This window comes from Artibeus jamaicensis, unplaced genomic scaffold, assembly GCF_021234435.1.
Source record: "Artibeus jamaicensis isolate MK-2021 breed Jamaican fruit bat unplaced genomic scaffold, CSHL_Jam_final contig_426, whole genome shotgun sequence".
NCBI classification, from domain to species: Eukaryota; Metazoa; Chordata; class Mammalia; order Chiroptera; family Phyllostomidae; genus Artibeus; species Artibeus jamaicensis.
The window spans coordinates 2,685,809-2,702,955 of record NW_026521826.1 but is presented as its reverse complement, the minus strand read 5'-3'; the positions used below and the strand labels follow the sequence as shown (position 1 = coordinate 2,702,955).

Genomic DNA, 17,147 nt, shown 5'->3' with positions numbered 1-17,147 from the left:
AATATTGCCTAAATGAAAGAACAGACCAAAACTCCAGAAAAAGAACTAAGTGATGAAGAGAAAGACAATCTAGCAGATGCAGAGTTCAAAACACTGGCAATCAGGATGTTCACAGAAATGGTTGAGTATGGTTGCAGAGTAGAGGAAGAAGTGAAGGCTATGCAAACTGAATAAAGAAAAATATACACAGGGAACCAACAGTGAAGGGGAGGAAACTGGGACTCAAATCATTGATTTGGAACGAAGGTAGAAATAAACATTCAACTTGAACAGAACGAAGAAACAAGAATTCAAAACCATGAGGAGAGGCTTAGGAACCTCTGGGACAACTTTAAACATCCCAACATCCAAATCATAGGGGTGCCAGAAGGAGAAGAGGAAGAGCAAGAAATTGAAAACTTATTTGAAAAAATAATGAAGAACCACCTCCCCATTCTGGCAAAGGAAATAGATTTCCAGGAAGTCCAGGAAGCTCAGAGTCCCAAAGAAGTTGGACCCAAGGAGGAACAGCCAAGACACATCATAAGCAAATTACCCAAGATTAAAGATAAGGAAAGAATCTTAAAAGCAACAAAAGAAAAGGAAAGAGGTACCTACAAAAGGGTTCTGATAAGGCTATGGGCTGATTTCTCAAAAGAAACCTTGCAGGCAAGAAGCGGCTGGAAAGAAGTATTCAAAGTCATGAAAGGCAAGGACCTACACCCAAGATTACTCTATCCAGCAAAGCTGTCATTTAGAATGGAAGGGCAGATAAAGCGCTTCCCAGATAAGGTCAAGTTAAAGAGGTTCATCACCACCCAGCTCTTACTATGTAAAATGTGGAAGGTCCTTATCTAAGAAAAAAAAGATGATAAAAAATATAAAAGTAAAATGACAGCAAACTCACAACTATTAACAACTAAATATAAAAAAAAAACCCAAAACAAACTAAGCAAACTAGAGCAGGAACAGAATCACAGAAATGGAGATCACATGGAAGGTTATCAGCAGGGAAGGGGAGGGGAGAATGGGGGAAAGATACAGGGAAGAAGAAGCATAAATAATAGGTACAAAATAGACAGAGGAGGGTAAGAACAGTAGAGGAAATGGAGGAGCTGAAAAGCTTGTATGTACGACCCATGAACATGAAGTAAGCGGGGGGGGGGGAATTCTGGAGGGAAGGGGGTGGGGAGTGGAGTAGGAATAAAGGGGAGAAAATAATGGGACAACTGTAACAACATAATCAATAAAATATACTTTAAAAACTGTACAAAGAAAAAGTTAAAGTAAAAGCATGCCCCCTATGTTTCCCTTCACAAAAGAAGAGTTTGCTGTTGTCTTTTAGGCTGTCCTATGTGTGACATGCACATCCAAACACAATTGTTGAGTTTATGAGTTACTTTTATCTTTTAAGCAAAAATGGCATTTTACTTCATACTTGGTTATGAAACTTTTTCATTTAATACCAAAGACTTTTCAACTGTTCTCTTACTCATCTAATAATAGTAGACTTTTTAAAATTTGAAGTGACAGAGCAAAATAATTTTAAGAACACAATGTTAATAAGTTCCCAGTAAAACGCTCTTCAGTCCACTCAATTTAATTTTAAATACCTTCATGATAGAAAAAGTTCCTTATATTTCCCACTAATGATTCATCTTAAATAGAAAACAAAAAATGGTTGCAACATTTATCAATATATTGTAGTTTAATAGAAACAGATGATACATACAGTTCATCCAAAAGTATTTTAATATAAACATCACTTACAAACAAAACCAAATAATGTTGAGATTTCAGTTCTAAAAAAATTATGTTTTTTTAAAACACTAAGATGCCACCTCAATAGTGACTACTTCACATTTTCCAGTCTCTTGATCTGTGCACGTCACATGTAAAGATCCGTCCCTAAATGAACAAAAAAGAACACTCCATAAGCTCATTTTAGAAAAACAGAAAGTCCTCAAGCAATTAAATTAATTAATGAAGAAGAGAATTTTAATTTTTGAAAGAGTATAAGGATAAGGAAGAAACACAATTTCAGTGTCTCTAAATTTAGTATCATATGCTATAATTATGTAGTTTTTAAAAAAAATTTCCTCCTAGACCATTGAGGCAAAAGTTGGATTCTTTGAAAACCCACCATGATGAAGACTTTAAGTTTAAGACATTGTTGAAGCTCAAAATGCACCATGCCATTTTCAAACCCAGGCCAAGGCAAACCTCACTCTAATACATTCATTATTCTCACTAAGTATGGTCTATGAATTGTCCTGAATGTTAATTTTAAAATGATGTACTTGCAAGACATATTGTTAAGGATGAACTGCTGTTAGGGAAATGGTAACAATTGGAATTATGCAGTAATTTTTTTTTCGTAGAGATTTTCTGTAGCAACATTGAATTAAACTTATCCTTTCACAGGACAAATAATATGAATTCTGTAAATCTTTAGAAAGTTATATTTAAAATTAATAAAAATTATATCCCAACTTGCATGAAACAGTTTTTTGGTTGACTACACCCAAAATAATTAAAGAGTTCATAAAAAATTTAGAATACAAATGACCTGAGATATACTTTTCTTTGTAAAATACAATATTTCTGCAGGAAAAAAAAGAAATATAAATCACTAATAAAATATTTGTAAGTTTTGACTAAGTGATTTCCCCAGAAGAACAGTGGCTGAAGAATCAATAAACTAACAGAAAAGGTCAAGTCTCAAAGTGAATTTTCTTAGCAACAGCAGTAGTTTAATTTTGTACCTTTTCATAGTAAGAACAGCTAATATGTCATGTAATCCATTTTCTTTTTTATTTAAATCCTGGAGTATAACCTGTTTATAGGAAAACAACACAAAGAGGATTCAGTACTTTGACATATTAATAAAACAGATGCATCAATTATTCCAATGGACAAAATCCTACTCATTACTGAAATAAAACTTTTAAAATAAGGCAGTTTTCAATTTTCCTACCAGTTATCAAAATTCAGAAAACAGGATTAAGTGTTTTTAACTATGAAATGAAAAATCTCCTCTAGGAGGGCACAGAAGATAACTAATGTATTTGTCCCTCTTAAATGCCATGTCCTAGATTTAAATGTTTGCAGACTACTTTTCTTTTTAGTAATTAAGCCATACCAGTAACATGCAAATTACATTTTGGTAAGCCTTCTATATATACTTTTAAAAATTTTAATGTTTTAAATTGGAAAACATCCACTTGGAAAACACAGTTGAAAGAAATCTGTGGCAAATTCTTTTGTGCAACTAAGATTACATTTATAAGTTACAGATACTAATGACTTTACTATAAAATTCCTGTTTCCCAAAGACAGGTAAACTACTATAAACCAAGTTTGGAAGTAACTTTTCAAATTCTGTCATTATCAAGTTTTATGACCTTAAGCATGGCACGAAGAATCTTGCTTTACTCATTTGTAAAGGAGGAGGTTTGAACAGATGGCTTCTCTCAAAGATTCTTTCCAAATTCGGTGTGTGACTAACTCCTTTCCTTCTGACATCTGTGTGTGTATGTGTATGTATACGTGCATGTGTGTGTGTGTGTATATATATTATGTAAAGTGCTGGTAGTAGTTGCAGAGTCTCACAGCAGTATGTGAAGAGGAAAGGTGATAAGCGTATGAGAGAAGCTAAGGCAGTACCAGACCGCCCCCTGAGGTGAGAACTGTGACACACGGGCACGTGCTTATATAGTGATACCCAACTCTGGGTGAGTTCTGAAACCTTTACTAGGTGAAGGAGCCCTACTCCAGTAGATTTTGAGATGTTAAGCCTGAGGTGGAGCCCACACAAGTTATATATGTGTATTTTCATTACTCTTTTGTTGAAATCAGAAAATAGTTATAAAGCTGAAAATACACATTCTTTTTTTTGGTCAGCTACATTTGTTTTATTTTTACATAAAAGTAATTCATGCTGCCCTGGCTGGTGTGGCCCAGTGGATTGAGCGCTGAACTGCGAACCAAAGGGCTGCTGGTTCCATTCCTGGTTGGGGCACATGCCTGGGTTGCTGGCTGGGTCCCAAGTAGTGGGTGTGTGAAAGGCAACCATGCATTCATGTTTCTGTCCTTCACTTTCTCCCTCCTTTCCTCTCTCTAAAAATAAATAAAATCTTTTAAAAAAAAGGTAATTCATGCTCATGTCCTATTTATTAAAAAATTCAGTATAAAGTGTTAAAAAGTAAAAAACAAAACAAAAAACAAACAAGAAAACAAAAATCCCCAAACCTTCTTGGTATCTTCAAAACCACCCGTGTTTGTTAAGCTTCCTTAACAGTTCAAATACCTATAGCTATCTACATACTTACACACATCTACCCAAAAATACCACTTCCCTCACATGGACCCATGTCTTCAATCTTTTTAATGAAATACAAATGATATCCCACAATAAATATGGTCCTGTAGTCCTTGTGTGTGCATATTTTCATGTAACCATATTTCTTGGGCATGTTCTAAGCACATAACATTGCTCCTCTCAGTCTTTAAAATGATAAGAGGGGGGACTATATAGTATGAAATGTGTGGTATTTTGAAAAGCAAACCTCCCCTGAATCAGAAGCAACATGATTTAATGGAAACAACATGGGCCCAAGTATAAAATCAACCTGAGGACAAATCAGCTCAGCCAAGAAAATAAGGTATTTACTACCATAAGCCTGTTTCTTAATCATCTATAAAATGCACATAATGTCTACCTCACAGCATTTGAGAATATGTAAAGTGCACAGTACAGCACCTGGCATTTAGCAAACAAAAAATGTCATTTCCCCTGCCACACACTGTACCACCAAAGAGGGTCAAGGGCTCAAACAGAAAGAATATAAATCCAAGTTTATATTTTCCTGACACTTTCAACTGAAAATTGCCTGTTTCTTATAGAAACAGGTGAAAGTAATCCATTCATAGAAATGTGTTCGATGTCTTATACATTTTCTATTAATTAATATTAAACTGAATTTAATCCACAAAGAAAAGCTGAACAGTTTCACGTGACTAATTCCTAACCCAATCTTCGTATTCACCTGTGCGAACTTGTTTTCCTCTCTTGCAGAGTCTTTCCCCTCAGACTCGTAGAGTTCGAGACACACCGAGGATGTACTTCCAGGGGCCTGTAATGTGTGTTGTCTTCGAGCTGGCAAAGGAGTCCCTGATGGAAACAGTACTGTAAAACTGTTGGCTCCTGATTCATCAACTCCCTAATAAGCAGGAAAATAATATGCATATCCCTTGATATTTATTGTTACAGTGATAAACAAACATGCTTATTAAAAATGTAATATATATTTCTTGCTGATAATTGTTGCAAACTATAGACAGACAAGAGAGTAGAACAGAAATAATCCTTAATACCAACCCACTCTAAAAATAAATTAAAGCAGCCTCGGGCGAGTGGCTCAGCTGGTTGGAGCACTGTCCCGTACACCAAAAGGTTGCAGGTTCGATCCCAGTCCGGGTGCATATGACAGGCAACCGATCGATGTTTCTCACATTGATGTTTTTCTCTCTCTCTTCCCTCACCCTTTCTAAATCAATGAATATATCCTTGGGTAAGGGTTTTAAAAAATTGAAACATATCTCTCATATTAGAAATTTATGATTAAAATTACAGTTAATTAAGGAATTAATATGGCACATAAATACTAACTTAAGTATATAAAACCCATTAAAAGTAAAATTATAAATATAAATTTAAAATTTGTACCAGTACACAAAGTTTTATTGTAAAAACATGGTATGCGCGAAAACTTATGGCATCAAATTTATATCACTTTTACGGAAAAGGAAAGCTAAATGTACCTTAACTAAAATATCTTTGGCTGAACACTCTATCTTAAGAGAGTCTTCCACTAAAAGGTTTTCTTTCCCAATAAGTATTCCTGCTTCTATAGCCGCGCCAATAGGGATAACCTCATCAGGAAGGATAGAATTTAGAAGCTCGACAGCTGGGAAAAGATCTTTAATCAGTTGTTGCAGCCTTGGAATTCGAGAAGACCCTCCACAAAGGACAACCTAAAAAGTAAAAATAATTTTTGGTTTCTTACTTTTAGACCACTTTTTCTCAAAATTAAGTGTAACAGGCTGATAACAGGCTGACACACCTTTATCACACGTAATGGTATTAGAAACTGTATTTTAATATTATTTTGTTATACTTACCATATAAATTTATATATAAATCATTATCACTAAAACACTTGACGTAAAATTGCTCCTTTTTGAGTTTGTCCCCTAAACCACCTGGCTCTGATAGTGAATAGGCTTGCATTCACAGGACTGTAGCAAACTAACACTTACACCCAGACAGGAAGCATCTTATTCCCCAGGGCACTACACCTGGGCTCATCCACGGAGGGAGCGGACAAAAAGGCCCATTTCCCAGTGCCTCCCCAGAAGCAGTCTGACCATGTTCTGTCTATCATCGCTGAGGCCTGAGGGCCTGGCCTCCAATCAGCCTGTAACTAGATGCTGATTGGGATGGTCTTGGCACAGCCTCACCTACTAAGGTCCAGTGAGAACAAAGATGGTAGCTTAGATGTACACAAAGGTGTTAGAGGCAAGAAGGAAGTAGGGTATTCCTGATTAATAAGGTTCATTTCCTACAAAACCAGCCTGTCAAGACTGGAAGAACTGGAAGAACTGGCAGTTTTATGTAATGCACAGAAACCAACACAAGGAGTCAAGATAAATGAAGATACAGGTAAGTATGTTCCAAACAAAATAACAAGATATATCTCCAAAAACTGATCTTAATGAAATAATGATAAGCAATTTAGCTGATAGAGAGTTCAAAGTAACAGTAATAAAGATGTTCACTGAGGTCAGGAGAGTAATGCATGAATAAAGTGAGAATTTCAGCAAAGAGGTAGAAAATATAAAGGAACACCAAACTGAAACTACAGAGCTGAAGATTATAATACTTGAACTAAAAAGCTCAACAGAGGGGTTCAACAGTACAGTAGATCAAGCAAAAGAAAGGAACACTAAACTCAAATACAGGGCAGAGGAATTCATCCATTCAGGAAAGCAAAAAAAAAAAAAAGAATAAAGACAGCTTAAGGGGATTACGGGACAAGAATAAATGGACCAATATATACATTAAAGGGGTCTCAAAAGGAGGAGAGAAAAGGGCAGAAAGCTGATTCCAGTAAGCCCAAAAAGTACCAAAATAAGATGAATCTAAAGAGACCCAAATCAACACACATTATAATAACATTATCAAAAGTTAAAGAAGAATCTCAAGAGCAGTGAGAGGAAAGCAACTTTATATATACCAGGGAACCCCCATAAGACTATTAAGTAGGTACATCAACAGAAATCTTGCAAGCCAGATGGGAGATATTCGAAGTGCTGCAAGAAAAAAAAAATTGTCAGCCAAGAACCCTCCACCCAGCAGCAGTCCTTTAGAACTGAAGGAGAAAGTTTTTATACTCAAATAAAAGCTGGAAGAGTTCATCACCACTAGACAGACCTTACAAAAAAAAGTGTTAAAGGGAGTTCTTCGAGTTTAACAGAAATGCTAATTAGTGACATTAGAACATAAGAAAGCATAAAACTAACTGATAAAGGTAAGTATACAAATTCAGAGTAGTCTAATATTGTAATGTGGTGGTAAGTCATAACTCTAGTATAAAGATTAAACAACAAAAGCATTAAAATAACTAACTACAATAATTTGTTAATGGATATACAGTATAAAAAGATATAAATTGTGATATCAAAAACATAAAATGTGCCCTGAGTAGTGTGGCTCTGGGGGCTTGGGCATCATCCTGCAAACTGAAAGGTCGCTGGTTCAATTCCCGGTCAGAGCACATGCTTGGGTTGTGGGCCAGGGCTCTGGTTGGGAGCCTGTGAGAGGCAATGGATCAATGTTTCTCTCACACATTAATGTTTATCTCCCTCGTTCTCTCTCCCTTCCCCTCTAAAAATAAATAAATAAAATCTTAAAAAAAAACATTAAATGTGGCGGGGGAGTGAAAATATAGAGATTTTTGTATGCTCAAAGTTATCAGCTTAAAATAGGCTATTATAATTTTAAGATGATTTATGTAAGCTTGTGGTAACCACAAAACAAAAACCTATAGCAGATAAATAAAAAATAAAAAGAAAGGAAATGAAAACACATCACTGCAAAAAAAATCATCAAATCACCAAAGGCGGCAAAGAAGACACAAATTAATTAAAAAACAGGCAGAAAACAATGCACAAAATGATACCACTAAGTTCATACCTATCAAAATCACTTTAAATTATTTCTATACACTAACAATGAATTAATGGAAACAGAAATTAGGAAGATAATCTCATTTACAGTAACATCTAAAAGGATAAAATACTTAGAAGAAAAATCGTCAGTAATCACTTCTTATTTCATAGTCCTTTTGTAGATGTTCTCAAAGCTCAGTATGTTGGAGAAGAGGATCCACTGATGAAAACTAGGCCTCGTTAACATTGGGTGTGAAATGACAGGGTATGAGGAACCCAGCTGAGGGACTCAACGATAAAACAGACAAGCATGTGCCCTTGCCTGGTGGCTCAGTTGGTTGGCATGTCATCCTGTATACATCGAGAGGTTGTGAGTTCAATTTCTGGTCAGGGCACATACTAGGTTGTGGGTTCCATCCCCAGATTGGGGCAAATAAAGGAGGCAACAAATGGATGTTTCTCTCACATCAATGTTTCTCTCTTTTTGAAAAAACCAATACACACATCCTGGGGTGAGGATTTAAAAAAAAAAGTATGTTTGCTGTAGCCAAGTTCCCTAAAAGGGTTAGTAAAAAGAAGTCTTCTCTAAAATCTTGCGATCCCACATAATATCAGGAGGCAAAAAATGTAGACTATGGCCCTGGCTGGTTTGGTTCAGTGGCTCAGTGGCTTGAGTGCAAGCCTGTGAACCAAAGGGTTGCCAGTTTGATTCCCAGTCACGGCACATGCCTGGGTTGTGGGCCAGGTCCCCTGTAGGGGGTGTGCAAGAGGCAACCACACAGTGATGTTTCTCTCCCTCTCTCCCTCCCTTCCCCCTCTCTAAAAAAAATAAAGAAAATCTTTAAATAAATTCATTGTGAATTTTTTTAAAAGAAGAATGTAGACTATGTCTTTTCCAATTTTTCATACTTGACATTGAAAAGCTTTATTAATAAGCAATAAATGTTACTATGAACCACCCCCCAGATCTTAGCTTTTGACATTTTTATTTAAAAGGGTAAAAAAATATGAATGATGTTATTATTCATGATGATAGTAACCATCAAGTTTTAAATAAATTCTTTAAGCATCTAGACTGTAATATAAGATTCCTTTTGAAAACTTAAATTTTAATAGGAAATACATCTTTCAAACAAAAATAACTATTTTAATGTCTTTTCAACTACAATTTTCACAGTAATTTAATAAAATAAACTATTAAAAAAATCAAACCACCTTAACTACTTGGATATTTAAAAAAATGAATCTAAACAATGAGGAAAAATACCACAGGTTATTCTGAAAATAAAGAAAATAAAAATCTATCAAAGTTAGTGGACTAATACTAAAGCTATTAATAATTAAAACTGCAGTTAATCTTTTTATTAGGGAAAATTAAATGAAATAAATGAGTTAACATTCAATATAAGAGTTTAGAAAAATAATGAAAGTGTCCTGAGAAGGCTGGAATTGGTATTAGTGGCAGAAGTTGGGGTAAATAATAATACCATTATCTGTCAATCAGGGAAGGAAGAAAATAGAAAAACTCAAAAAGAAAAAAAGAGGAGAAAAATTGGACTGTTTTCATTCAAGTAACTTTTTTATACTTTTAAATTTTAGTATCAAAAGATACATAAAATTAAAAATTATGCCCTGACTGGTGTGGCTCAGTGTGTTTGCTGGGTGCCACCAGTTAAATTCCCAGCCAGGCACACACCTGGGTTCTGGGCCAGGTCCCGGTTAGGGGTGTGTCAGAGGCAACGGATTGATGTTTCCCTCTCACATTAATGTTCCTCTCCCTCTGTCCTCCCTTCTCATCTCTCTGAAAATAAATAAAATCTTTTTTAAAATTACAAGGACATTATACAAAGTTGTATGTTAAAAATTCAAGAAATCATTATGAAATAGGTCTATAAAATACTCAAATTCAAAATTGAAGCAATAAGGAGAAATTAGAAAAATTACAAAAATACTTCAGAAATTAGTTTCAGATAAAATCTGTTTATGGATAAATTCTTTAGAATTCTTGAGGAACACAGAATATCCATGTATTATATACTAATCTGGAGTACTTAAAATGATGAAAAAGTATTCAATTCCTTTTATAAGCAAGCACTTGTAGCCCAGGAACAAAACTAAAAACAAATATCAAAAAACAAAACCCTCTGGACCAGAGGGTGCAAGGTAGCAACTTGCAAATTATATCAGGCAAGACATGTTTTATCTCTCCATACAATGTTTTAAAAAGTTCTGTATTAGTTACTAACATTTAAACATTACAGTTTTTTTAAATTAAGAGTCCTTATTTTGAACATCTCTTAAAAAGCCAAAGGTTCCAATAGCACTAGCTTGCTTTCCTGAAAGGTAGCCATCGGCAGGTGGGCAGCAGCTGCCCCATTGGACTAGGACAGCTCCTATCTGTAGGTGGCACCCCCACCATGACCTGTTGTGGCCCTCACACCAGCTAGTGCGCATTTGCCATTAATAATCACACTTGTGCTCCTGCGTTCTTACAACAGAGCTCAATGTGAAACTTTTAAAGCTCTTTAAATCCACCTCTCAATCTAGTAGGAGAATGGAAGACCAAGAAGAGTGGTTGTTCCAAGAAAAATAGTAGAGAGCACACTTCTTTTTTGAAAAATGGAATGGTACAGGTAACTCAATAGTACTATATGGCTGCTAGCCAGCCTAATTGTATATTTTTCTATGTGTGGAAAGAAACTGACTTTTTAAGTACCATCTGTAGGAATAACATTAGCATAGATATAATTCAAATGCTGTTTTTCTGACATTATATTCTGCATAAACATTACCAATACTTCTGTCCCTATAGAGGATTGATTTGCTCATTCCTAGAGATTTTATGCAAGAACTTAAAAAATTCGGGACTTCCGCCAAGATGGAGACGTAGGTGGAGGAACCACCTTGCCTCTGTGCACAACCAAATCTAAGAACAACTATTTTTAACAACAATCACAACCAAGCCACACGGAAAATCGACAATACGGAGTCCAGAGGACAACTAAATGCTCAGCGAAACCGGTAAGAGAAGCGAAACCAGTAGCGGAGCAGGTTAGCAAGAAAAAATCCCCAGGTGGTGCACGGTGCAGCGAGCAGCCGAAAGGGGCTGATGCGAGCTAGCTATGGGAGCACACAGGGAAGAGGCGCGGAGGGCTGTCTCGGTCAGTCGCGCGCATTTGCGTGCAGAGAAACCAGTGAGAAGGGAAGCCTGCGCGGGCAGCAGGCTCGCACAATTCCTATCAGATAAACTCCGATCAGATAAACAAGCCTGTGGCGAGTGGTGTGACTGGATGGGCTGGGCTAGCGGAGAGGACCGCCATTGCTCCCTCTCTGACCACGCCCCCACACACAGCGTCACAAACCAGCGACCTGGGTCGCCCCGTCCTGGTAAACAACTAAGGCTTCGCTCTGCTTACTTAACAGCACGAATAGACCAAAAATGGCTCTAGGACAACTCAGAGCCCCAGAACCGATAGATCTAAGAGATGAAGAAATAGCCAGTCTTTCAGATGCACAGTTCAAAACACTGGTTATCGGGATCCTTACAGAACTGGTTGATTTTAGTCACAAATTAGAGAAACATATGGAAACTAAACTAATTGAAATGAATGGTAATACAAAGGAAATCAATAGTAATGGAAAGAAAATTGGGACTCAAATCAAGGGAGTGGACCACAAGGAAGAAAAAAATGATCAAACAGAAAAGAATGAAGAAATAAGAATTCAGAAAAATGAGGAGAAGCTTAGGAACCTCCAGGACATCTTTAAATGTTCCAACATCTGAATTATAGGGGTACCAGAAGGGGGAAAGGCACAGCCACCAGTGGAAAACTTATTTGAACAAATAATAAAGGAAAATTTTCCCAATCTGGCAAAGGAAATAGACTTCCAGGAAATCCAGGAAGCTCAGAGAGTCCCAAAGAAGTTGGACACAAGAAGGAACACACCAAGGCACATCATCATTACATTAGCCAAGATTAAAATGAAGGAGAGAATCCTAGAAGCAGCAATAGATAAGGGGACAGTCACCTACAAAGGACTTCCCATCAGACTGTCAGTGGATTTCTCAAAAGAGACCTTACAGGCAAGAAGGGGCTGGAAAGAGGTATTCCAAGTCATGAAAACCAAAGACCTACAACCAAGATTGCTCTATCCAGCAAAACTTTCATTTAGAATGGAAGGACAGATAAAGTGCTTCTCAGATAAGATCAAATTCAAGGAGTTCATCATCACCAAGCCCTTATTATATGAAATGTTAAAGGGACTTACCTAAGAAAAAGAAGATAAAAAAGTTGAACAGTGAAAGGACAGTAAACTCACAGTTATTAAGAACCACACCTAAAACAAAAGCAAACTAAAAGGACAGCTAGATCAGGAGTGGAAACATAGAAATGAAGATCTCATGGAGGGTTAGCAACAGGGGAGTGGGAGGAGGAGAAGGGGGGAGAAGGTACAGAAAATAAGTAGCATAGACAGTAGATAGAAAATAGATAGGGGGGAGGGTAAGAATAGTAGGGGGAATACAGAATCTAAAGAATTTGAGACACGTGTTCATGAACTAAAGGGGGAAATGGTGGGGGAGGGGTATGCAGGGTGGAGGGGAATGGAGGGGGGAATAGAGCAAATGTAATGGCATAATCAATAAAAAATAAAATAAAAATCTAAAGCTCTCTGGAGAAAAAGTATGCATAAAGATAATTTTTTAAAACTGCAATGTTAATAATGAAGGTTTACACCTACTCAGAAAATAAATTGCTTTTTGATGAGCAATTTGGTAATAAATACTGAATCTTAAAATTTCAGAATTAACCCCCAAATTTAATTTTCAGGAAAGCAAGAATGTTCACAAAGCCACAAAGACTGCTGTTTATAAAACCAAAATAACCTACACAACCAATGTCAAAAATTTGTTTTATAAATTATGATACATCAATGCAATGAAATACTATGCATTATTAAAACTGCAGTTGTAGCCCTGGTCGGCGTGGCTCAGAGGCTGGAGTGCCTTCATGTAACCAAAAGGTTGTGGTTTGATTCCTGGTCAGGGCACATGTCTAGGTTGTCAGTTCACCCCCAGTCTGAACGCGTGCCACCTTCGGTCTTGACACAGAATCCCAGTCTGGGTGCGTGCGAAGGCAGCCAATCAATCAATGCTTCTCTCACATCAATGTTTCTCTCTCTCCCTTTCTCTCTCTCTCTAAAAAAGCTAAGGGAAATGTTCTTGGTTGAGGTTAAGAAAGATGTAGCTGTAAAGCCTGGGAACTTGGTTAAAATGGAGGGAGAGATTGATTATATTAATTCATTGATATGCCTTTCCATAAGTCAACTAAAGTGAGAGTAAAGGGATTTAAGAAGATATAAATGGAAGAGAGATATTGAGTTTGAATTTTTAAGACATTTTAGAAGCTGGAAAGGAGAGATGTAATTGTCTTAAGGCAGATGAAGTTTCACACAACCAAAGAGAAAAAAAGCAAAGTGGTTTGACTCATAAAACCCCAGAGTGGCTGGGGACTCGGAAGCACCAAGCCTACACAAAGCAAGGGTGAAGTATGGAAGTGAAAGCATGAAAGCCTGGCATAGAGTTACTGAACCCTTACCGTTCCCTTAACCCAGAGAGGTGGCCACCAGCACCTTCTCCCAAGAGACCAAGGTCTGGACCACAGAATTATGGGACTTGGGTACAAAGTGGGCATGATGCTGAAAACAAGGGGAATGAGGGAAAGTCTTCATTTTCAAGAGGAGGAACCCTGAAGCTTCCTGCCCACAGAAGGCCAGACACCAGACATGTTCTTTCAAGCACGAGAGACTCCCTCTGGAATAACCAAATGCTCCGAAGACTAGACTTCCAGGACTTCTAGATACTAAAATAAGAAAGGCAACAGGCATAAGAACAGAGAAAGAGCATGGGTTACGGAGGTACACTGCCTGAGTTTTAACTCTAGCACCATCACTTATATGCCAGCATTAGAACTTGAAGCAAGTACTCAACCTCTTTGGAAACCTCTCACTTTCCCCATTTGAAAATGAAGATAATAGTATCTACCTCTTGGTGCTACTGTGAGGATAAAATGTTTCATGGACTTTAAGTTCAATCATTCCCTCCTCCTTCTCCGTAAGAAGATTAGACATCCCTGCCCACTGCCATTGCCCTGACTTTGAACCCCTCTTTGTAGTGAAGTAGGTTTCCCAGCCCTACTGTCAGGCCCAGCCTCTTCTCTAGCTCTGGACAACTGAATGTGAATACACTCAAGTGCACGTAGCTAAGCAGAGGCTTTAATCTGTGCATGTTCTAGAAGCTTTCTTCCTCTCTTCCCTCTGCCATGGGAACTGCATGTCCCAGTTAGCTGCTCCTTCAGCCTGGGTCACAGAATGAGAAAAACCATGTCACTGGACCTCTAGCCACCTCGGGCTGCCCACAGGAGCCACAGGGGAGGAAAAACTGTTTCATGTAGAAAACTACTGAGATTTGGGGGCTATTTGTTACAGGTGACAAGCTAAAGGGACAACTCTACTTTTTTAAGTTCTCAAAGGCCTGTATTTTAGAAATATCTGGAAGTGAATCTTTAACAACATTTTAAATACTAACAATGTATTCTCCTTCTATTCAAACAATTGAGAACTGTACCATTTATGATATCTAAATGTCAGGGCTCTATGACCAGTTAATGAAGAGAACTTAATTGATCACCCATAACATGCCATAGACAATATTTCATTTTTTCTTCATAACAAGTTATGAAGAAAAAGTTACACTTATATAACTCCAGAACAAGTTATACTTGTAATACTTACTTGTGTTATTACCCTCCTAATTAAAAGAGACAAATAAGACTTGGGAAATAAGTGATTTGCCCACTCTGCAACTATTAGCACTGTGAGTCTTCTGATTCAGGTGTGTCTGTCTGTCTTCAAGCCCATTCATTTCCCACCACCACTTTGCTCCCATTATATACTCTTGTCTTATTCTTCATAATCCACCCCCTAACTTCCAAGCACATAGCACAAAGCTTGACATATTATATATGATCCAAAAAATTACTTACTGGATTGCAAAGAAAAAAATGACTTTCATCATATAGCAATACCAAAATAATTAAAATATAAAAACGTTTAAACTATAAATAAAAAGAAAATAGTATTAAAATATTTGTCATATACCTGAACAAAGATGGAATTTATAAACTTAGAAGCAGCTGAAGAAATCTCTTGGTCTATTTAACAGACCAAGAGATTAAATAGATAAATACATGAAACTTCAGTGCGCCCAACACCCTTCTCCTTAATAAGACTGAAATTAAACAGTAAACTACATGCTTCAGAAGATCACAGTAAATAGCAGTTAATATTCTGATTATATAAAGCATCTGCACAAATTTAAAAATATAGATTTAAATAATTAAATAGGCAAATATGAAATATTTATGTACATTACATCAATATTAAAAATAATCCTTTAATAATCAATAAAATATCAAGTAAAAATCTTTCAACTTTTTCATGGAAAATTCATCTTTAAATGATAAAACTCAGAGCCAATAAAGTAATGTATATTCATATTTCTGATAGGAGTGTTAGTTAATTTAACATTTTTGGAAAGTAACTGAAGGTAAAAAATATAGTCTTAAGCTATTTAAACTCTTTGACCCCAAAATCTTACAGCTGGAATCTACTCTAAGGAATAGCCTTAAACACGGTAAAAGCCGAAGCCCAAAGATGGGCATCACTGTTCTGAGGGCAAAGAAGACCCAGTTTAGGTGTCCACGACGGAAAAGTGGAGTCATTTATAGTGCCTTTTCTTCTAAGCTATGAAGATCTATTTAACATTGAGTTGATAAAGACTATCCAGAAATACAGGGAAAGAAATTGGCTACATTATATAAAGAAAATAAAATCCAAAGTTGTATGTACAAATTAAATTAGTTTGAAATATTCTAAAATATAACACTTGTTACCTTTTTGTATTTTTCTGAGTTTTCTTATATGAATACTTACAATTTTAATAATGAAATTTAAAAATTTACATATACTTTAAATGAATATAAATATCCTTAATGAAAGTACAAAAAATTTTAAAAATTTGAATATTTTTGAAGTTCTCAAAATGTTTTCTTATGCCAGCAGAGAGGAGCAGTGTGGTGTACTGGTTATGGGTAGACTTGGGAACTACACCGAGTTAAATCTTGGGTGTACCACTAACCACATGCTCTCCAAGAATCATTTATCTCTTTGCACCTTGGTGCCTTCACTTATAAAATGGGAATAAATAAGAACACATACCTCATGAGTTGCTTGGTGAGCATTTAATGAGTAAATCCAAGTAAAACACTTAGAAATTGTGTTTGACACATGGCAAACATTCAAATACCTGTCAGTCATTGTTTACATACTAAAAAATATACTGAAAAGGAACTACTCTTTTTTTGCTAGGAAACTGATATAAACATCACTAGAGTCATCAATCAAATTTTAATCAATTTTCCTTACTCATTAATACAAGCTTGGGAAATATTTAAATTCATAAAAATATTCTTTCAGTACCAAGGGGCTATTTCCTAAATTCCAAGCCTGAAATTAGTCCTAAAATAAATAAGTAAAATATAAAAGTATTACCTTGTTGATATCATCTGCTGTAAATCCACTTTGTTCTAAGAGTGTTCTGATTGCTTCTATACATTTATTAAAAAGTGGAGAACAGAGAAGTTCAAATCTTGCTCTGTACACACACATACACAGGAGAAAAAGACAAAGAAAAAAAGCTCATTCAATTAAACAAGACCTCTTTTTCTTGTGAGGAGTAATGCCAAAACCTAATGTGACAGTTCTCTTAAGAATAGGTTTACGATCAGAACAGGTTATTTAGCACCTAGCAATGTAGTAAAATGGGAGAGAACATTCAAGTTATTTACCTTAAAATGTACGAAGAAATTTTAAGATCA

The 17,147-nt window shown here is 36.2% G+C and overlaps 1 protein-coding gene across 2 annotated transcripts in view; it reads right to left on the bottom strand.

The window, feature by feature from the left end:
• Positions 1 to 1,668: 1,668 nt before the first annotated feature.
• The window catches only part of HSPA14 (heat shock protein family A (Hsp70) member 14), a 34,474-nt gene continuing 18,995 nt past the window's right edge, over positions 1,669 to 17,147 (bottom strand). Inside the window, exons 10-14 of one of the 2 annotated variants that reach the window (XM_037141267.2) lie at positions 16,822 to 16,924; positions 5,803 to 6,015; positions 5,028 to 5,201; positions 2,745 to 2,815; positions 1,669 to 1,887 (exon numbers count right to left, since the gene is read on the bottom strand). In XM_037141267.2, coding sequence (XP_036997162.1) covers positions 1,809 to 1,887; positions 2,745 to 2,815; positions 5,028 to 5,201; positions 5,803 to 6,015; positions 16,822 to 16,924 — 640 coding nt within the window. In that variant the 3' untranslated portion in view covers positions 1,669 to 1,808. The remainder of the gene's footprint in view (positions 1,888 to 2,744; positions 2,816 to 5,027; positions 5,202 to 5,802; positions 6,016 to 16,821; positions 16,925 to 17,147) is intronic. The other variant, XR_008391723.1, reaches the window with a different exon arrangement.